This window comes from Ornithodoros turicata, chromosome 2, assembly GCF_037126465.1.
Source record: "Ornithodoros turicata isolate Travis chromosome 2, ASM3712646v1, whole genome shotgun sequence".
Classification (NCBI taxonomy): domain Eukaryota; kingdom Metazoa; phylum Arthropoda; class Arachnida; order Ixodida; family Argasidae; genus Ornithodoros; species Ornithodoros turicata.
This window is the reverse complement of record NC_088202.1, coordinates 95,213,568-95,235,410: the sequence shown is the minus strand read 5'-3', so window position 1 is coordinate 95,235,410 and position 21,843 is coordinate 95,213,568. Positions and strand designations below refer to the sequence as shown.

Below are 21,843 nucleotides of genomic sequence, written 5' to 3'. Positions count from 1 at the left end.
CTTCACCCTCTCACATTTAGGATGAAGGAAATACACGTCTCCGAAGATGCGCAATGAACAAAATAAAGAAAAAGAAACGGTGTTCCTTCACGAATTTTTTGCGGACGATCTACCGAACGGATTTTTGTTCTGAAAACGGCTACGATATCAGGTGACCGAAAGGAACAGATGTTGTCATTGGGACAACTTCGTAGCTTTTATAATTAAAAAGTTAATTAAGACATTGTCTTAGGAGTTTGCTAATTCCCTCCTAAGGTGTGCCCTTCTATATGCAAATGCTATATTGCAATTGATTTCATCTCGGGAAAAGTGATATATATATATTTAAAAAACATGTTCACACTTTGCTTGGACACCGTGTATATAGCCCTTGTATATAGGGCATTAGCAAAGTCCAAAGGCAATGTCTTAATTAACTTTCATTAATTAACTTGTTAATTATAAAAGCTACAAGGTTGTCCCAATGAGAACATCTGTTCCTTTCGGTCACCTCATATCGTAGCCGTTTTCAGAACAAAAATCCGTTCCATAGATCGCCCGCAAAAAAAAAAATTGTTCATCTTCGCAGAAGCGTATTTCCTTCATCCCCAACGTGAGAGAGGGAAGGAGCACAGTGCCGCCTCATGCGTCAAAGATGAGCTTTAACTTGCGGAAACAAAACAAAAACAAATGTATCCGGTGACTCTATCGGAACTGACCTTATCTTGGGTTGCATGTTCTGTTTCCTTTTAATCTTTTTCCAGGACGCGAAAGGCGATAGTGTGCTCTTTCTCTCTCTCACATTGGGGATGAAGGAAAGACGCGTCTTCTAAGAAGCACAATGAACAAAATAAAGAAAAAATATGGCGTTCCTTCACGAATTTTTTGCCGGCGATCTATGTCCAGCAATGTTTTAGTACACGAAATTTAGCTTTCAGCCTGCCAAAAGCACGTTCGATAACGCTGCGTGGTCTGCTGAACTTGGTGTTGAAGTTCTGCTGCCTACTTCAGAGACGCCCGTTGTCTTTGAAAGGTCTCATCAAATATGTTCGCAAGGGGTAAGCAGAGTCTCAAAGCACGTGCATCTCTCCTGGTAGCTTTTTGAGCAATTCCTCGAGACCAGAGTTGGTGTACACTCTAGCGTCGTGCATCCTCTCAGGAGACCCAATGTACACGTGCGTGAAAATTAGGTTTGCGTCACAGCATCCTTGGAGGATCACCGAGTGAAAGTCTTTCCTATTGTAGTACGCACCCTGCTCAACAACAGGGGCTTCAACGGCAATATGGCACCCATCACCGGCACCAATTGCACCGGGAAATCCCCATTTTTGTTGAAACTCCGCAGAGACCAGGGCAAGGTTTGTTGGCCACGAAATTCTTTGTGTACCTAGCTTGCTCCACACTGTTACCATTTCTTCAACGATGTGGAACACCAGGCCTCTGTTGCAACCAAAGAGGTTTCCTACTTCCCTATATGACTCTTCATTCCCGAGGATCCACAGTGCCATCAAAATCTTTGTCATAAGTCGTATTTTATATGGTGATGAGCTTCCTCATTTGTGCAGCTGTTTCTCTGGAAAGCATCTGAAAATATGCTACCTTCCTAAACATCTAGTGTGACTATACAAGACTTGGAACATTTTATTCCAATCAACACCATTCTGTTTCTGCGCAACTGCTGGCTGTTACGTACCTCAACTGTGGCTCTCGTCATACGAAAATGCTGACTGAACTGGTCGCATGTAAAACTTGGAACTGTCATGGATACAAACGTTTCAACTCCGTTTGTTACTGGCACCTGGTGCTCCGTATCCGGCCAGCCTAGAATGTTTACAGTAATATCGATGAGATAAATCCAAGACAGGCACGAATGCCAAAGCCCCAGCCGCTCGGTCACCTCTGGTGAGAATATCCTGGGCTGCAGTAGTGAGCATGTCAATTTTTTTTTACGACAGCGGCTCAAGTAATCCTCGAGATAGTCGTCGTCAAGTAACATTGCAATTGCGGCTTCAATTATCCGGCCCTCCGCCATGTCTACTTAAAAGCAGACGACAGAAGAAAGCTCGATAGGTGGCGCGCGCTCAGCAGCTCTGGCGCTCGGCTTCCGGATAGCCTCACAAACACCATTAAGTGGAGACACCAAGGGTACGTTCGCTTGAGAACCCGGGATATGGCGCTCGGGAGCCTGCCTAACGCGCCCAATATTAACACCGGAAGCCTACGTGAAAATGTTACGAAAAATAAGAATTGTTGAGGCGTGTTGCGGAAGTTCTACCTTCTGCTGCCTTGTGCAGAGCCGGTAGTTCACCGGAAATTCGCCGTACAGTACCTACCGTGCCTAACCGAGCGCCATAGCGTTTGACACAACTGCAACGTGACTATATCCCCGTTCTCATGGGTTATTAATGTGTGTCAGAACTTTCTGTTTGGATTTGTATCTCTATTATAATGCGTCCGTACAACACATTGTAACGCATAATACTGAGGCTTTCAGAGGTGAGTCTCTCATCCGGACGGAACATCACCACGTTCGACGTGTTCTTCTGACGCCACTCTCCTAAACGTCGCCCGCCTGCGCACTGCTGACGATGGCCCAGTAAGGCCGACACAGCTGTCCAGTGCTGGTGTGACGACGTTTGGGACTTATAAACACATGTTCTACGTGCAGCCAAAGAGCTTAGGCTACTTTTCATTCCATACTACTTCACTGGCTTTGCTTACTGGGCTTTCAGAGGTGAGTCTCTCATCCTGATGGGAGGACATCACGTTCCACGTCACCTTCCGACGCCGCTCTCCTAAACGTCGCCCCCACCTGCGCACTGTTGACGACGGCCCAATAAGGCCGAAACAGCCGAAACAGTCCAGTGCTGGTGTGGCGACGTTTGGGACTTATCAGCACATGCTCTAGGTGCAGCCAAAGAGCTTAGGCTACTTCACATCCCATGAGGGAGAAGAAGTTCGTCATGCGGGGTGTCAGCGCTGCACTTTATGAATAATTTTCTTGTCTCCCATAAATGTTTTTTAACAAACAAGGCCCCTAGTAGGCACTTACCGCGAATTCGCTCAAAGAGGGCAACCTGGGGACCAGGGGTAGTGGAGGTCCTCGTGCATTCCAACTAGGAGAGAGTATCTCAGGATACGTCATTTCATTTACAAAGTCTTTGTGGTCTGAATCAATCCGTCCAGTCACACTTGTAAGCATTTGCAGCATGTATACGGTCGCATACTTTTGGATGGCACATTTTTCGTCGAGACTGAGCCAAGTCAAGATTCCGCCACAAGCCTCGCCGAAGCAAAATGTCGACTGTGCTCAGAACTGGTCTACCTCATCAGACTAACACATACATGACATTACTGTATTTTGTTATGTTTGTTGAAAGCCGGTGCGTTTCAAACTGTTAAAGATGTCTACTCCCGGCAATTGGACGATATTCAGATACCTCATCAGATCCGGGAGGCTGTTCTCCTTTGCCAGCCTTTTTGTATTTGTGACACCGGTGTGCGCTAGAGATATATTAAGATACAATCGCCTGAAATAATGGATCCAATAGGATTGAATTTACTCAGAGAATAAATTTAGTACTTCGTGCACAGTCCGTGGGGATGGTCCTTTGTGATCTTACAACTCCTCCTGTCTTCAAGTGGGTCGTAAGCCGTTGGCATACATCAGTCACACTGCATAGCATAATTTAAACTTCTCGCGCAGTCTGTAGAAATGTACGTACGATGTACGTACAAATGTCGGCACGGAAATGTACAAAAATGAGAACGATGTAGAACAGCTAGTGTACTCGTTTATTCTTGTTGGAATTATGAAACTTCTATAACTTAATTGTGCCAAGCCTAATCAGCAACACTGCAGTCGACTGGAGGTTCCTTCTTTCCACATAGGAACACTTCGTAGAACGTTGGAAAATTTCTTACTGGAAAATTGCACGTCTCCGGTTTACTCTTCGTTGACGTTCCGCTGCATCGCAAGTAGCAGTACACCAGGAAGAAAACTTGATTTTCTGAATCCTGTCGCCAGTACGCGAGCCGCACGTCTCTGTCTTGTGCTGCTGACACGTAGGCCTTCCACAGTATAGGTAAAGAAATAGCGTCATAAAATACATTTTCAGAAATTGGCGACGAACGCTTCCTCGGTATGTCATCGAAGCACTTTCGCGCTCCCGTGAAGAATTGTGGACCGCCGTCCGTCGAGTATAGGGCTTCCAGAAACCCTGCCGCAATGAACGACGCAAGCCCTCCGTACCGCAAACCATCATTCATACCATCAGCGAAGACTATATCCGTAAGCAAGGGAGGCCACACATGAAGCTCTCGTTGTTCAGCGTCAAAGACACGAGGAAAGTGTCCATTGCGCATATACCGCGTCCTAACTGGAAGATTGCTCTCAGGCTGGGCTCTAAACGCTGCCACTGCCTTCTGGAGGTTGTCCGCCAGATTGTTCGTCATGTCTGCGAACATGACGTATGATCGATCGAGCTCAGTGCCATTGCCGATTTCACCGAATATCCCAACTAAGTCGTGCGTACTCTCGAGGATCCGTTGATATTCACTGATACTGAATATGGAGGGGCCGTACGTTCCCTTCAGAGATATTTGTAGTCGACGAGATATATCAGACACGTTGCCCACCTTGGTCTTGGTGATAGCGTGGAACGCGTACGGTGCCGACATTGCTATTCCCATGTACGATTGGACGAGCAGCCTGCATCTACTCTTCGCTGATTTGCTCGCCCTTTGTTCTCCGCCGTATTTCAAAGCGGCAAGAGTCCCATCGAACCAGCCTCCTAGTTCTTGTACAATACCCCATGCCAGAAACATGAGCATTGAATTGGGGCCCAGTGTGGATGCAAGTGAAGCGAAGGCATCGAAGTATCCCGCATCCATGCTCACCACAATTTCTTCGTTTTGTGAAATGTTTAGAAGATCTTCAAAAGCAGTCCGCCAATTTCTGATATTGAACGCTTTGTTCTCGTCTAGTTTTCTCACAAATTCTGTCTCGTTCATTACAATTCTTTCCTCTTTAGAGACCAACCTGTTGGCAAGCCGACCTAGTATGGCGTCTTCGGCCGCCACAAACGCTGCGAAAGCGTGCCTTGTCGCAGTGGTCCCAGATAGTGAGGTGGTAAACCTATCAAAGTACACATAGTACACTTCACTACTATCGTTCAGCATTTGACTCCTGATAGTGTGCCATGTGGAAGGGAAAGAAGATGACCAGAGATGGACACCCACCGTGGCATTTGGTATGAACAACACGTCGATGTCAAGCAACGGGCGGCAGCCCCAGTGGACATTTGCGTACACCATGGCTTTCACAAGGTCTGCTCTCCCTGGCACCGTTGGCCATGAGATGTTTCCTGCGGACAGCATGGATACGAAATCTTGAATTCCGTTCTTGTGTCCGGTTGCTATATCCAGGCAGCTTTTGTAGAACCTGGCGGATTTCTCAACGGCTGTCTGGTGCAATTCTGAAACCGTTCGCGTGATTAGACGTGACTCCATTTGGCGCAGAAACTTGTCCATGTGATCATCAAGAACAGATGCCGCACTCTGCTTATCCCATTTACTACAAACGTATTGGTAGAAGTTAATGCAGGGGTCTACGTTATAATTCAGCAGTTTCTTGAATAGATTAGCATAGTCGACGCATGGTGCAGATTGGCATGTTTGTTTCCGCTCGGACTCTGTGTGCGACGACGCTGCGAGTACCACAACGATGATGAGGCAAATAAAGAGTGTAATTACTGAGGCTAGTATGCACATTAGCTTGAATGGGTTCCGTTGTGACCTCTCTGCCAAATTTGAGTCTGATAAGGACGTTGATTGGCGGACGCCGAGAACTGTAGACACCGTTCCATGTGCCCCAGACACAACGGCACTGGTCTGTAACAAAAATCGGATCCTACATAAGACATCTCGGTTAAAATATAATTTGTTTTCCTATGGGTGTCGAAGGATGCTTGAGCGCCATGTTACGCGACCATGGCACTGCGTGAATACTTTGTATAAACAGTTTTTGTGCTTTGTATGAGAAAATTTACTGTATTTTCTGATAGCCTGATGCCTTTCTGAAGGTTCACGTAGTAACCAAAGTCCAATTGGGACATTGCCACTAAGCAGAACATAACGAGGCAGTGCAGACGAATGGCAGAAATGTGAAGGAACACCTTGTTAGATTACAATCGCCCCATCGCTACTGCGTCAACGGCCAAAAATGAATGTTTGAAATGAATCCTAAATTTATGCAGTGCCGTTCACACAGGATGATCCCACCGGTGGCTTGAAAGACAACTGTAGTGGTTTCCAAGGTTAGCAGTGCAAAACTAGCTTTGAGTTTGCGAAGCTCTCAGCAAATACAACTCTTGAAGCATAAATACGATACATGTTAAAATACACTTAGAATCCACTTAGGCATAGCATGTAGAGGCGGTGCAACCGTTTCAGGGACTCAATTTTAAACCGGTTTCCCGATTCGCAGGAAACCAAGATGAATATTGGCATTATACATATATATGTAGAGCATGTCTCTCGTCTCGGAGACGGACGCGTATTGCACTGCTGAGAGGAAATCGTCGGTCCGTACTTCGACGCCTCGTGGCTCCTTTGTCTACCCGCCAACGGACCACTGACATTCTACCCCCCGCCATGCTGAGCAGAGTTGATCCAGCACTCGCTTTCCGCATGCCTGCACATATCTCTCGTCAAGATGCCGCATTAGTTCATCGAATGCGCCTCGACGTGGCCCTCACAGCACAGTGGCGCTACCGCTTGAGACAAGCTGCCTTTCCCCACTGCAGCCACCGCGGTGCTGTTGAAGATCTGGAGCACATTCTTCTCCATTGCCCACACTACCAACCTTCCCGAACCGTACTCTCCGCATCCCTCAACGAGCTAGACTCCTTCCTTCTCTCTCACAAAATTGCTTGATCCCTGGCCACATCCAGCACACCAACACTCTGCCCTCAAGGCTCTCTTCATTTTTCTGGACACCATAGGACTTCGATCCTTATTGTGAAGGGGCGCGTTATTTCATTCCCCGCATCACCACCAGCAATGGGGTAGAGTATCGCCCTTGGCGATGAAACTCCCCAGCCATCATCCCGTAATAAAGTTGTTGTTAAAGCATGTACTCCCATTACTTTGTCGCTTTGTCTCATTAGTTGTCGCGGCACGAATTTTTAGTTTTCTGTTACTGGAATCATCAAAGTGGCGTTTTTCGGATAAATCCCAATTGCTTTAAACTTGTACCGGATTACGTTTTCCAGTTTTTTTCGGACCAGTCCGAAAACCCGGAACCCTAGTTATATATTCCTTTAGTCTTTACGTCATCTAATGACGCTTTTGATCTTAGTGCACAACACTGGTTCTTGCAACGTAGAATAGCAGAAAATCCAGTGAAGCGGTAGGGAAATGTTAAAGGAAATGCCTGAGGACGAGGCTCCCCGGTATTTCGAACAGAGACTGTTCTTCTGGTTCTTGCAATGGTCTCCGCTGCATATACCACCAGCAGATAAGTGATGAACACGGGGTTTTGTGCGGACTAACGTTCATGTAGAGCTCTTCTGGACCGACGTTCAACACATGGAGGCGACCCTACGAGTTGACCATTAACTACTTTTCTGATTAACGTTCAGGCTTTCACCAATCAATTTATCCACAAGCGGGTATGTTGTCTTATCAATTCTAACTTCCTTGCCTGGCACAAAGGGCACCCCACCACTATAGGACAATTTCCCCACACAAAACATGCGGCCCAACTTGCCAACAGGGTTCCGTTGTCGTTTTCACGTTCGTCTTTTTACACATGTGAGCGCTACCACGTTGAAAAAATATCCCTGAGCTTGGGGAAAGCTCAAATGGTACGGAATACCCAGGGACATGTTGCCAGCGTCAAGTATACACCAGCTCTCGCTTGCACATTTAATGTTCAGTGTTACCACTTCGATCCTGTTTTACAGTCCGAGCCCACCTTATGAATATTTCACCCTATCGTTTATGTGGCGTCTGGCAGGCTACTGCGAAAGAAATCTTGGAACACCCATGTCATACTAACAGCGATGTATTCCGCTAGGAGGATTTATGAAGCAGCCCCTATCAGAAAACGATGTAAGCTTGGGTGCACTAACAACCGTGCGATACGTTATCCGCCAGTACCAGCAAAATTTCTCTACTACAGTATGAGGCAGTGTGAATGTAAGCTTACCATGAGGCTGGCGTCTTGCTACCAAAAACAAACCGTAAAGATGTGACCAATAGACCATGCAGCAGACTGAAAGGGCCGCAGAAGATCCAGGTCTGGGTGAAGATGATGGATTTGTTGTGGGCAACGTAGTGCAAGGTACCTTGGAGCTTCGTAATCGCATGCAGTGTTCCAAAAAACAGGCATCAAGGTTGCTCTCGCCTTCGAAGTGACGCGTGGAGCGTGCTGCATCACACGGGTACCAGGTTGAAAAAGAAGAAGAGGGACGCTTAAAAAAAACCCTTAACTGACCCTTAAACCCCCCTTAAACTGTCACGAAAATATTAATATCCCCGGACTTACATTAATGTTCAGGGTTAAAAAAATGCATTTTTGCTGTTAGCTTTCTATGAGCATGACTTTCCGAGATTCATTGCCCCTGCCTCCACCTGTGTGTGTAGAACACGGAGCACACGCGTTGTACCTTTGCTACAACTCAGCTACTGTAACTATTGAAGTGATGTAACCTAACATTGACGTCATCACATTTTGCCCACTGCAAGTGGGCCGTGTTCCATGCTTTTATCTCAAGCCTTTCTCGTAACCTCGATAGACAGGAGCCATGTGTGGCACACACGCGGTTAGGAGACTTTTCGTGTTCATTTATTAGGCCTTATAACTAGATTTCCGCGTTTATTTATTCCTGGTTAGGTTCAGCGGGAGTTTCTCGGCATTTACATGTTTTATCATATTGGCATGTTTCCGGCATTTTAAAACGTTTGCGAATCGAGAGCTATAACCACTAGGCGAGAAGGACAATGAAGGGAGAGCAGCTTGGTAGGAGGACATTGACAACGCAAAGAACTTTCGTTCATTTGTTTGATGGCTCCACGTGTACGTGAACCCTCTTGTCACACTATCACGTTGCTGTCATTCAGAAATTGTTCATTGCACTCTTACTACTGTGCCACTAAAAAGCGAAGGGAGACGACCAGATACGGACACCCATAATGGCATTTGACGGCGCTAACGTGTCGGTGTTGAGATGGACTACAGCTCCAGCGAACGTCCACGTATACCATGGCACGCAGAAATTATATTCTCTCTTCGGGCGTTGGCCCCGCTGCCAACACGTATTCGAAATCTTGAATACCTGCCTGTGCCCTGTGGCTATATCCAGACAGCTTTTGTAGAATCTGAATGCTTTCTCAGTGGCAGTTTGTTGCAAACCATGACATTTTGGTTGAGTAAATGGGACTCTATTCGTTTCAGGAAATCGCTCATGTGACCGTCAAGGACAGATTGGGCGTCTTGTGTATCCCAATTACTGCAAACGTATTGGCAAAAGTCAGTGGATCAACGTTGTGGCTGAGCGCTTTCTCGAAGAGATTGGCATAGTCGACGCTCGACGCTGAGCGACACATTTTGAGCCGTTCGACCTCGTTGAACGACGACATTGCTAGTAGGACGGCAACGACAAAACATACAAAGAGTGCAATGACGGAAATTAATATGCACATGAGCTTGAATGGGTTCGGACGTGAGCGCTGGGGCAAAGATGGATCCATTGTTTGTCACTGAGGCAGAATGTCCGGAACTGCTCGCACAAGGCCATATATGTCCCGCAGTAGCAAAGCCATTGTTCTGCAAGCGAATATGACATTAGTGAAACAGTAAACAGTATGATGTATCAGATAGATAGATATGATATATAAACAGAGGCGTGAGAGCTGAAGCATAACATGTTACATTACTAGCTGGAGTTAAGGATAAGCATATCACACTCTGAAGGCTTCATGTTATTTTAATAGCTGTATCCGTATCTACATCCAAACAATAACACCCCCTCCAAACTATTGACGCCGTTGCATACGGCGTTATTACAAGGTATAACTTAAACGCTGTCAGTAGCGCCATGGGAAGGGAAAGTACGTGTATAATAACTGACAAAAAATGAGCCAATAGGGAGTTCAAGTAGATCGTACGCACTCTACGAAAACGATACGATAAGGAAGTTATCAAATCGAAGCGTAGTAATGTGCGTCACCCGCTTGAAAGAAGCAGGGCGATTGTCTTATCATGTTTTCGGAACTGCTATCGTGAACACCTTCCGATGTACTAAAACTGGCTAATACATTGCATAGCTTCATTGTAGTCGAGGTATCTGAACTTGGGAAAACGATTTCTGCTACAAATTCTTAAGGTCACTTGTCTACATAATCTGTGCAGTTGAAGAAGACACCTTTTCCAGTTTCTCGGATGATATGTGGGTATATGCTACTATTTTTCAACACCCTATTTGCACCATAAAAGAAGACACCGTTGAGTGTTGCAACAGTAGGAAGTTATACAGGAGAGTTTCTTTTCTGATGTGTTGTGGGTGTACGATGCTGCCAGACTGCATATCGAAATTGAAAGAAAGGCAATGGTAGACGGCAATCTCTGTCAAATGCGACCTCGCAAAGCTGTCAATTAGTTCTGAACTTTACTGGCTACGTTTGCAGGCTTCTAATAGGCAGCATCACGGAGTGAAGTCTGCGCCCGTGCATGATGAAAAAAACCTCAGCATAATTCCCCCCCCCCAAAAAAGGGGGAAAAGGCAAACAAAGAGAGACGCACTACGCAAAAACGGTCCCGTCTCTGTGTATAGTTTCTTCTTCCTTTTTTCTTCCAAACTCCGGCTTTTCTCACCATGGAGCTCATCTCCCTACTCGCCTGCGTTTATTGCGTTTTATGACTATGCCTATAGCTGGAGCACCCTTTCACTGTTTATAAACAGAAGGCACAACAGGAAGTTGTTTAGGGTTCCCAGCGTAAGCGGCTGCATGTAGCGCAACGCCCTGTCACTCATATGAGTTAACCCCTTTCACTACTTGTGAACAGTGAAAAGGTTTGACTGAGATGAGTGACACGGCGTGGCGCCACATGCAGCCGATGACGCGCTACATGTGGCGCCACGCCGTGTCACTCATTTCAGTTAAACCCTTTCACTGTTCACAAGTAGTGAGATGGGTTAACTCATATGAGTGACAGGGCGTTGCGCTACATGCAGCCGCTGACGCTGGGAACCCTAAACAACTTACGGTTGTGCCTTCTGTTTGTAAACAGTGAAAGGGTCAAAAAGCACGCTGCGGAAAAATATGCGATAAAATGGATAAATGTTTAGGGAACTTCTGTCGCTATATACTACAAGTAATTTTGTTAAATTTCAATTGAAAGCGGTTTAGTTTAAAGTATTTTTTCTTTGTGTGTGTGTGTGTGTGTTGTTGTTTTGCCAGAAACAGAAAGCTCATGCGGATTTAGACCATTCCATTACAAGGGGCATTCCCTACTACAATAGTAATAGCTGAACAAAAAAATTGCGAAAACCGTCGTTTCGAGATGCGCAAATTGCCGATCACGCTCAGCACCTAGTCAAGTCAAGTTAAGCAAGTACCTCGTGAAGCGTCGGAAGAAAACGGGGAATCTCCTCTTACAGACAAGTTGGCAAGGAAGCGGGCGAACTGGCAGTGACGAACATCCATAATTAAAACACTGAGACTGAGGGACACACAAATGACACGACATAATACTTTTTGAGTCTTGTGTCGTGTCATTTGTGTGTCCCTCAGTCTCAGGTTTTTAATTATGAATTTATTTTCTTGTTTCCTTCTCACTCTGGTTTCGGATAACTGCATAATTGAACCTTGCTGGCGTTATCTGCAGTAGCAGCGAAAAGTAAACTAAAGGGGCAGGTTCTTGTCCTCCTTGCCCTCGTGCTCGCGCCGCTTCTTGAGGCTGACCTATAAGGGCTGCTGACAATTTGCGTGAGTCGAAACGATTTCGCTTTTTTTTTTTTTTTTTTTTCACCTATTACCATCGTAGTGAGAATGTATCTTGTATTGGCGCTTTCTGTTTCTGGCAAAAAAGAGAAAAACGTTACGCTGATGTCAAGAGCTTAAATTTCATTTTGTTGAAATTTGATAAAATTACTCGTACACGTGGCGAAAGTTGTTTACAGATGAATGCCGTTGATTACATATTTTTCTGTGGCGCAACTTTTCTGTTAAAATGTTTGACATGGTTGCTGAAACATCAACCGTCAACCAGCCAAGTACTGTATGGTAAGTATCTGTAGGGTGTGTCATCACACCTTGTGCAAGGAGCAGCGCGAAACGGGGAAACGTACGATTTGAAAGTTTGAAATCAACGCCATAGAAACATGCAAGAAGTCGTGTCGCTTCGCGCTCACATGTGATGCACCCTTATCAGTGCTCAAACCGCGTAAAACATAATGGCACATCACATGCGTATGATGCACTGTAGATGCGTGCTCAACGTCAGGACAGCATGCCAGATGTACAGTGTTGCGGATTTGGCCGCTCAAATCGGATTTAATTCAAATCCGCATTTTTTCTGAAGGTAGTAAATCAAATCCAAATCAAGTCCGGATTTAATTTTGACACGTTAAATCAAATCCTTTTAAATCCGGATTCGTTTTTCCAGACCTAAATCAAATCCGCTTTTAAATCCGGATTTATCGAATCTTTTGACAAATCCGGGAGCCAAAATTCGTGCAGTAGCATTACTAGACCTATAACCGTGCCTACAAATTAGTAATACTGCACGTATTCACTAAACAACGCTTAAATAACAGTGTGACGTGGCACAAAGAGCAATAAATTTCGTCCGATTGACGAGGATATAAAGGGCCAACTTATCAATCCGCTGGCCGAAATTTCATTCATATTTTAGGACATACATTTTTGAGTTTAGGAAGACATTTTCGGTTACGCCTGCTCGGCGTGTACCAGACTATCAGTCACCACGTATCAGCCTGTGTCAGGGGCGGATCCAGACGCTCGGTTTGGGAGGGGGGGGGGGGAGGTTCTTTGTCGGAGCGCGTAGTGGGGGAGAGGGAAATTCAGTGTATAAACTGATGTTTTGGGGGGGCGATTGGGGGGGAGCAATTTGGCGAGTTGCTTCTACTTACAGCCGTCTGCTCGCTCTATCACAGGAGCTATCTAAAGGATATCTATACCATTCGATAGAGACTGAGTTAGCGGTTCTAATGAATCTACCTTCAAGGGAATGCGTGTACCCGCTCATGAACAATAAAAGTTCGAAATCGTACATTTTTTTGCCGGAAGTGCTGTGTTGGGGATTTTTTTCGTAGCGCCCCTTTAAAGTAGGAGCCAAGGGACTTTTTTCCGCGTGCTGTCTTGAACCCATAGTTTTTATCAGCCAAATTTGAAGGATGTGGTAAAACGAGAAACGCGTTGCTATGAGGTCAAGGTTGGGAAAAAATTCGAACCAAAATTCGCCGCCGCAACCTTCCGCCTCTCCATATCGGAAACGGTTCATCGGATGGAGCTCGAAATTGTTGCATTTGTCATCAATCGAGATTCTATCTAAATATAACATATATTTTTTTCATGGAAATTAAAAATTGTCAATTTCCCACCCTTGTCGATTTAAAATGGAACTACCCAAGAGTGGACAGAAGGCCACCTCACTGTGTCACCTCTAGCGTTCGCACTCCTCGTGCGGGCAACGGGCATGCCGAGCGTGCTTCCTCTTAAAGGTTGAAGACGCGCAGCCATTTGGGATCGTTGGGATCGCTGAATGTGGATGTTGTATTTCACGCGCGACCAGCCGCCGTACGATTAGCTGGAAGCTAACACCGACCGCGTTTTGGAGGGCATGGGTACTTGCCCCAGAGCTAGGCAGTACCGAGCATCGCCCGAGCCCAGAGCTGCGTCGGCCTGCAGTGTGATAGCATTAGATTCCTCCTCACGAAAAAAACTCGCCCTCCGTCATTTAATTCCCCGTTGGCTCAGACGGCTCTCCTCGCCGGCGCGTAGCCGACGGGATCCGGACATTTCGGTGCAGGACATTTTGGTGCGGACATTTCGGTGCACGGACGTTTCAGTGCACGGGCATTTCGGTGCACGGACGTTTCGGTGCAAAACGTTGCTGAGAGGTCCCGGAAAAATGGTCCTGGGAATGGCTGTCACAATATCGACATACCGTAATAAAACAAAGGGAAGAGGGCGGTTGGCATCGAAGGTAGTGTTGTCAAGAGAAATTGAAGAAATCTGATTTACATAGAGAAGAACGTGCGTTACGTATTTTTTGTGCACTATTATAGATTTAAGACCTGATCTGCATGTGTTTGTGGTCTGTAGTGGCTTGTCGTGGTCTGTCGTGGCTCTGTCCGTGCACCGAAACGTCCGTGCACCGAAATGTCCGCGCACCGAAATGTCCTGCACCGAAATGTCCTAGACCCGTAGCCGACAGCTGGCCACTCCGCCGCGCGGAATTGCGCAATGCCAGTGGAAGAGGGGCGCAAAGAGAAGCCCAACGAAAATACACGTAATGAATGAATGATGGGAGTTGAGTTGAAGGCATCCAGAAAGAAAATAGTAAAACTTTATCGAAAATCAGCCGCACTTTCTGTTGCACTGCCAATACGTAATTCGCTAAGTGCCCTTAAATATTTGTGTTACACCAAAATAGAAAAAGTGATACTGATAAAAGTGTATTGAATCGTAGATGACTGGCTCACTCTGGGAGGGGCGGTGCAGAACCCCCATATATCTCCATCATCATGTATCGTGTTGGTGTTGACTCGGGCTTCACGGGGCATAAACAGTGTGGAGTTGGTAGGTATGGTACACCTTCCCAAAAGCGGATTTTGGGTCAGGAACCTCCTTGTCATTTAGCACCGGGCGAACAAGCCTGAGTGAAGGAACTCCTATCGCGTGCCTAGGCTTAGCTACGCCCAAAAACACACGCCTGCGTCGATTTCTACCATCAGTACTCAAAAGACCATCTTTCATCATGTATTTATTGTTCGTTTTTACTTTGTTTTGACGTGAATACGCATACCTATATGCGTTCAATATGATGGCGAAGACCAAGAATTTCGCGACATGATTTGGCAAGCTTGAAACGGGTCGTGCTTGAAGACTCAGCTAGAGGTCCACGGGAAAGGTGCCGTCCAATCGACAGAATAACGTTAACTGCGTTCAGAGAACTGCACCTGGTGATCCCTCGGTGCGGTGAGGGGAAGTGATTGGAACAAAACGGCTACTCCTGTCGCTCTGGAGAAAGGACGCCGCTAGTGCGTGTGCAGATTTCAGACAAGGTCACATCAATTCGCGTAGAATGCGAAACGGCACATCGCTCATTTTCAAATCCATGCATCTTGTGAGGGAGCTTGGCGAAATCCACGCGCAAATCCGCTGAAAAAGGGGCGATTCAATCCAAATCCAAATCATTCGTGGAAAATGCGATTGAATCCAAATCCAAATCATACCTGGAAAATGCTATTGAATCCAAATCGAAATCATTAGTGAAGGATGCGATTCAATCCAAATCCAAATCCTGCCCATATTTTTTTGCGTAAATCAAATCGCAAATCAAATCCGCCAGCCCTTCGGTGGATTTAAATCCGGATTTAAATCAAATCCGTGGATTCAAATCCGCAACACTGGTACAGGTGCGTCATAATCCCCCCGAATCATATTACAACCACAGATATAACACTTCCATTGAATGCGAATGAGTTGTTGAACTTTCTGGGTATCACACCTGGGCTTCCATGTATTATGCGAGGCCAGAAAGATTCACGATTATCCCATTGAAAACCTTTGCCGTACTTAGTTGACTTACTTACCGCAATGGCGCTTGCTACATGGCCCAGATAGGGTGCCTGTATGCGGGAACCTTAGGCCCAGAAAGATGGTAAAAAGGTGATATGTCTAAGTACAGTAAAATAGCGGCTTATAGCGGAAATAACTAGAAATACTAGAAATAACTAGAAATTCTAGAAATAACTAGAATATGTATGTGCTTTCATTGGAATAGGAATATATTTTTATTGTTACTGTTCAGGCCAACAACAACATTTTAAATGGATTGCGGGGAAATGACCGTACTGCATTCCACAGTTAACGCAATATATTACAGATTTTATAACGCAGTCTTACGAGAAGAAAATTATAAAACTTAGACAAATATACACTCTGAATTGAATAAAAACACATCTCAGCAAGCAACTGTCACTGACATTAGCACAAAAGAATTATTCTGTAGTTTTAGCTTCAACGAAAATATTTGTGGAGTCAGCGCACAAGATACATTGGTTGGTTGGTTTTAAGGAAAAAATAAAATGGAGATTTCGGCCTCACTAATGTGAGGCCCGCAACTCCACATCACTTGCACCAGTTACTTTGGTGGAAAACTCCTCCAATGATGATGCCAATGAAGGTGAGCAGGAAGATGTCGATGATGATGATGATGATTAGTGATGGGGGTGGTGGTGATTGCGACAGAAAGGAAGTGCACACACACTGAGATGTCACAGAACGCGCAAACACGCAACACGCAAACAGTCGAACAGCAAAACCCACAAAACACACATAGGCTCAAAACTTGTTGTCTGCATCAATGTCCCGGAAAAATTTCACTATGGCGGAGAACGCCCTGTGTCAGACAATGTGATTCCAGGGCCCAAGTACTTTTGAAACGCTGAGCGGCCGGCCGTCCACTGCTGCCAGCTCCGACTGTAGAAGGCGACGAGCTTCAGTGTATCGTACGCAGGACATCAAAATGTGCTCTACATCTTCCACAACACCGCACATAGAGCAGTTTGGGGAGGCTGCTTTCCCGATCATGTGTAGAAAGCTACTGCTGTATGGGACTATCAGACGAAACCGATGGATTACGGTATCCATGGACCGAGGAAGCGAGGGTGGAACCACGAACGAAAAGTCTGGCGCTATGTTGGACAGTGGCGGCCTTCCAGAATTACTGTGCCATAGGTCTCTGCTTAGTCTCTTCGTCAAAGCAGACAACATTAAGCGGGTGTCAGAGGGAGTAAAATACACCTTACGAACCAGACCGGACTGATGTGCCCAGGAAGCCGCTGCATCCGCCGCGTCATTCCCAGGTATGCAGGAATGGCCAGGGATCCACTGAAGGATGATGTCGTGTCCTTGTACTACACACGCGTTGTAAGTCTTAATGGCGTCGTGTACTATTAAAGCAAGACCTGCTGATCCGCCCGGTGATTGTAATGCTCGCAATCCGGTCTGTGAATCACTGCAATGCTGGAGTGCATCACTGGAGTGCAATGGCAAAGGCTTATGCCGGGGGACATAAGTGCGGCACGGCATAATAGCTTGATAGAACCTCGAAAAACTTCGTGTCGAAATAGTTCCTGGGAGCGGGTGCCGGCGAAGTCTCGTTGTTAGTCGAACGTAATGGCGAAGCGATTCTACCATGCGTAGCACAGGAAGTGGGGGCTGTCTCGCCTCGGCTATAGCAGCCGCATTGGGCGCTGCTCTGGGAACTCCAAGGCAGATCTTGATGCTCTTTGCCAACGCACGTCCTAGAATCATTTCCGACGACGGCGCTAGATCATGAAGAACTGGGAGGTGGAACGTGAGGGGAGGCCCTACCAATGCAGTATGTAGGGTAACCATTGATGTACATGATGATCCCCGTCGACAACCTGCCAAAAATCGTAGGATATTTGTACGGGCATGCGACTTGGTCTTGAGGCTTAGGACTTCAGGTCTCCATGAGAGCGAACCATCCACGATGACTCCAAGGATACCGGTGATGCGTAACTCGTGACATAGCATGCCCATTTACCTCCAGCTGTAACCTCGGCAACCGTTTCCGCGTGGACGGAAGGAAGACTCTCTTTACCGGAGATACGTTCATCCCCCGCTCTGTGAGGAACCTCATCATCAGGTCAAGGGAGCCCTGCAGCCGGGTCTGCAGTGCCGGCCATTGCTTCCCTGAAGCCCAAAGGCAGATATCATCCGCATAGAAACCGATTTTTACTCCCCGTGACAGCAACTGTGGCAGAAACGAGAGTACTACATTGAAGAACAAAGGGCTAAGAACACCACCTTGAGGCACCCCTGTTTCCTGCGCATGATAGTGGCTGTCCCCGTTGCCTGTGCGCATGAACACCTTGCGATCCTGCAGATATGCCGCAATCCAACGAAATGAACACCAGTTAAACCGACACACCGTTATACCGATATACGGTTATACCGATAACCGTTATACAACGAGTCTAGCACATGTACGTGTATGACACTGTCACAGGCACTCTTAATATCACGGAAAACAGCGACCGTTAGGCGTCCGTTAGCCCGTTCTTCTTCAATACTTGTAACTAGGTCGAGTATGCAGTCCATTGCGCAGCGGGACTTCCGGGACCCTGCCATGCAGTCCGGGAGGAAACTGTTTGACTCCAGGTACCATTCGACTCTGTTGAGAATTAAACGCTCCATTATCTTGCACAGGCAGCTTGTCAGACTGACCGGGCGGAAGGAACCCAGCTCTCGTGGAGACTTGCCTGGTTTTAAGACTAGAATGATCTGCGACGTCTTCCAGGATTCGGGGAGGACGCCTTCACGCCAGCTCTTGTTGATCAATTCTAACAACAATTTCAACGCCAGAAGGCCAAAGCTGGCAATCGCCTTGTGGGTAATCCCATCCGGGCCCGGTGCAAAGCGTGTCCTACATGAACGGATTCCTGCTTCCAACTCCCATAGCGTAGAGTCTGTGTCCACTGGACCATTGCGGTTTTCATCAACTGCAGCTCTTAACTCTTGACGTTCCTTGACCACTGATTCCACGCAGACATTGCTAGACGATGCGGCAGATGGGCTGAGAACTAACTGACAGAAGGTCTGCTAGAGATCGTTCATGCAATCCGCTGTGCAGGGCGAGGGCCTGAAAAGGGTTCACTTGAGTAACAGGGGTGCCCAGACTCTTGGCACCTGCCAAATCCGTGTAGCCGGTGTGGAGGGAGTTAGTGACGCACATAAGCTCCTCCACGATTGACGAGCTAGCCGCGCTAGATGACGTCGGATGATCCCACGAAGTCTGCAGGCTTCTTTGTAGTGGACGTACTCCCCTGTTCTGCGGAACATTCTTTCTGCTCGCCGACGGATGGAGCGAAGTCTCGAATTCACTGTCCACAGCACTATATCGCGAAGGTGCGGTGATTGACTTTGTGACATGGTCTTTGCATTTGGTTATTGTAGTTCTGAGCCCATCAAATGAGGTGACCCTGTGCACCTTAGCCTCCATCCCATTTTTGAACTGACACCAATCAGTAACGTTAATCTTGCGCGTTAGCATTTGTCCCTGAGGGACAGAAATTTGCACAGGGACGTGGTCACTTCCCATAGCATCATAGCTCACCATCCAGGATATTGAACGAGGAAAACTGCGTGAGTATAATGAAACGTCCAAACAGCTGCTATATGTCGGCCCGCGAAAGAATGTCGGAGACCAATCATTGAGCACGGTGATGTCCATTCTACTATCTTTTTTAACAACCTTCCGCATCCGTTGGTATGCTCACTTCCCCATAATCCGCTATGCGCATTGAAATCTCCGCAGACAATGTACGGCTGTGGTAGCGATGCAAACAAGTCCAGGAATTGTTGCTCAGTAACTGCAACACAAGGCGCAGCGTAGCAGCTTACCACAGTTATCTTCCGGGATCCCAGTAGAACAGAACATACGACGTACTCAAACTGATCATCCGTTGGACGTTTCGATGAGGTCATGTGCAATATTCCTCCGTATGCAAAGCATCGCGCGGCCGCTGCCCCCGGGGGGTTGAGACTGATGGATAACATAGTTCGAGATACGCACAGTGCCAGGCACTCGTGGTTCGTTCAACGCTACCACCGGAAAGGCATGACGATGCACAAAATTTCTGAAATCTCCTAGCTTAGAGGAAAGCCCATTGCAGTTCCATTGAAGAATCGTAGTTTGAGGACACTTATTTGCCATTACCATTATAAAGTACAGTAGCAGTGTCAACACGTGTAAGCAGTGGCTCAAATGGCAAAAGCGCTTGAACTTCAGGTAAATTTCTCATGTGCGGTATTCCGCTTACTATTGCATGAAGGGCAGCAAAAAGCATGGGGACTACCATCTCCAGAAGGCCCTTTCGTTGATGTTGCCCGCTTGATGTCGCGTCGTTCGCTTTAGGTTGGTGCGGTGCAGTCCGCTCAGGACCCCGGGACACACTCGGATGTACGCTTCCACTGACTTGATCGGGGTCTTCCGGAGCCGCAGGGCGGGACATCTGCTTGGCTACACCTCTCCGCGGCAGTGGCCTAGGAGCCGATACTGCCTTGACCGCATCTGCATATGCCGTCCGTCGTTGATGTTCTTGGTCGTTGTGCACTGGTGAATGATGCTTGACCTCTGGTTTGACATAATCTGGATTAGGTCTCGCAGAAGATCTAACGCGTTCACTCCCTTCAACAACCATGCTTTAATGGCTGCTGCAGCAGACCTGGCCGCTTTACATGCCCTATAGGAGTCCACATGCTGTCCTCCACAATTGACACACCGTGGCTCTCGATGTGCTGTGCACGACTTAAAATCGTGAGGCCCCGAACAAATTTTGCACTTTTGGTTCCCCCTGCAGTTCCTCGCAATATGCCCAAAACGTTGACATTTAAAGCAGCGTACTGATGGGGGAACATAGTCTGTGACTGGGAGGCAGTTGAAGCGAAGCTTTACCTCCCGAGGTAGATGCTGACCCGCACGAAAGGAAAGTATGACGCTCATTTTGGTGTACGGCATGGAGGAGCCGTCCTCCTGTCGAGAAAAAAACATTTCCCTCTTCACTGCTATTACTCCACAAGGAAGGACGTACTCTAGCAGCTGATCTTCCGTGTACCACTTTGGAACATCGGTTATTCTTCCCATTGTCTTCAGATAGGCAGTCGGCACACATACTTCTACCTCCACCCCTGCCACGGACATCATGAAAAGCAAACTGTTTGCGGATCCCTCAGAAGAAACTACGATTATCAGATTGCCATCCCTGGTTATTTGATGACGTAGGATCTTCTCCTGCGTCTCCTTGACGATATCTTTTGCAATAGAGTTTGGGTTAGCTGTCCAAAACGACTGCAGAGGATCCACCGTCCGAAAGTACACCGGATTTTCTGTTCTTCTTGCGCATCACGACTTGAAAGGGTCCGCCTTCATCGCCATTATTATCACCTACAGAACCACCGTTCCCGGCTTTCGTAGTATCTCCATCTAACTCCAGTTCAACATCCTCCATAATCTCAGTGATCTCGTTGGTCTCAGTGAAACCACTCTCCTCCCTGCGGCGCTTAGCAGGATGCACTGCTGTCTCGGATGAGTCCTCCCCGTTTCCTGCAAGGAGGTTGGGAGTTTTCGGGGTTCCAGCCGAAGCGCGGACCTCAGAGTCCGCAACCGGCTCTTCCATGAGCTTACCCAACCGGGTAACTGTGTAGTCAAGAAACGTGAAATCGAGTAGATTAGATACGAATAATTCGGAGCCGAAAGATACACGTCAAAACCGTTCGAGCTCCTTCTCCATTTTCCGATAAGTGGTTGGGCAGATCATTAAGGTTTACAAAAATAAGGGGAGGTCCCAAAATAGAGCCTTGTGGAACACCGACTGCACAAGGACTGTTTTCCTACCGAGAACATCCCATGGCCACGATTTGTACCCGACTGCTCAAACAGCTCTTAATTAACTGGAGCACCACGCCACGCACACCGTACCACTCGACAACAGCAACAATTGGTCATGGTCGGTCAGGTCAAACGTTTTTGTCAGGTCGATGAAAATACCCATTGTTAATAATTTTGCATCTATGTTG

At 46.9% G+C, this 21,843-nt stretch overlaps 2 protein-coding genes across 3 annotated transcripts; both read right to left on the bottom strand.

Annotated features, from left to right (window-relative positions):
• Positions 1-1,049: 1,049 nt before the first annotated feature.
• LOC135384886 (putative nuclease HARBI1) lies at positions 1,050-1,502 on the bottom strand. Its single transcript, XM_064614067.1, has one exon. The coding sequence runs from the start codon at positions 1,500-1,502 to the stop codon at positions 1,050-1,052; it is 453 nt and encodes a 150-aa protein (XP_064470137.1).
• Positions 1,503-3,775: 2,273 nt separating this feature from the next.
• On the bottom strand, positions 3,776-8,408 carry LOC135383853 (membrane metallo-endopeptidase-like 1). Of its 2 annotated transcripts, none has more exons than XM_064613151.1 (2): positions 8,192-8,408; positions 3,776-5,871 (listed from the first exon to the last, which is right to left on the bottom strand). In XM_064613151.1, the coding sequence occupies exons 1-2, from the start codon at positions 8,192-8,194 to the stop codon at positions 3,823-3,825; spliced, it is 2,052 nt and encodes a 683-aa protein (XP_064469221.1). In that variant the 5' UTR covers positions 8,195-8,408; the 3' UTR covers positions 3,776-3,822. The 2 variants fall into 2 exon arrangements, with proteins under 2 accessions (XP_064469221.1, XP_064469222.1); XM_064613152.1 differs by having other exon boundaries at positions 3,776-5,456.
• Positions 8,409-21,843: the final 13,435 nt, after the last annotated feature.

Bases quoted from the DNA above. Each gene is read 5' to 3' on its own strand.
- LOC135384886 (XM_064614067.1), bottom strand. From the start codon at position 1,502: ATGACAAAGATTTTGATGGCACTGTGGATCCTCGGGAATGAAGAGTCA.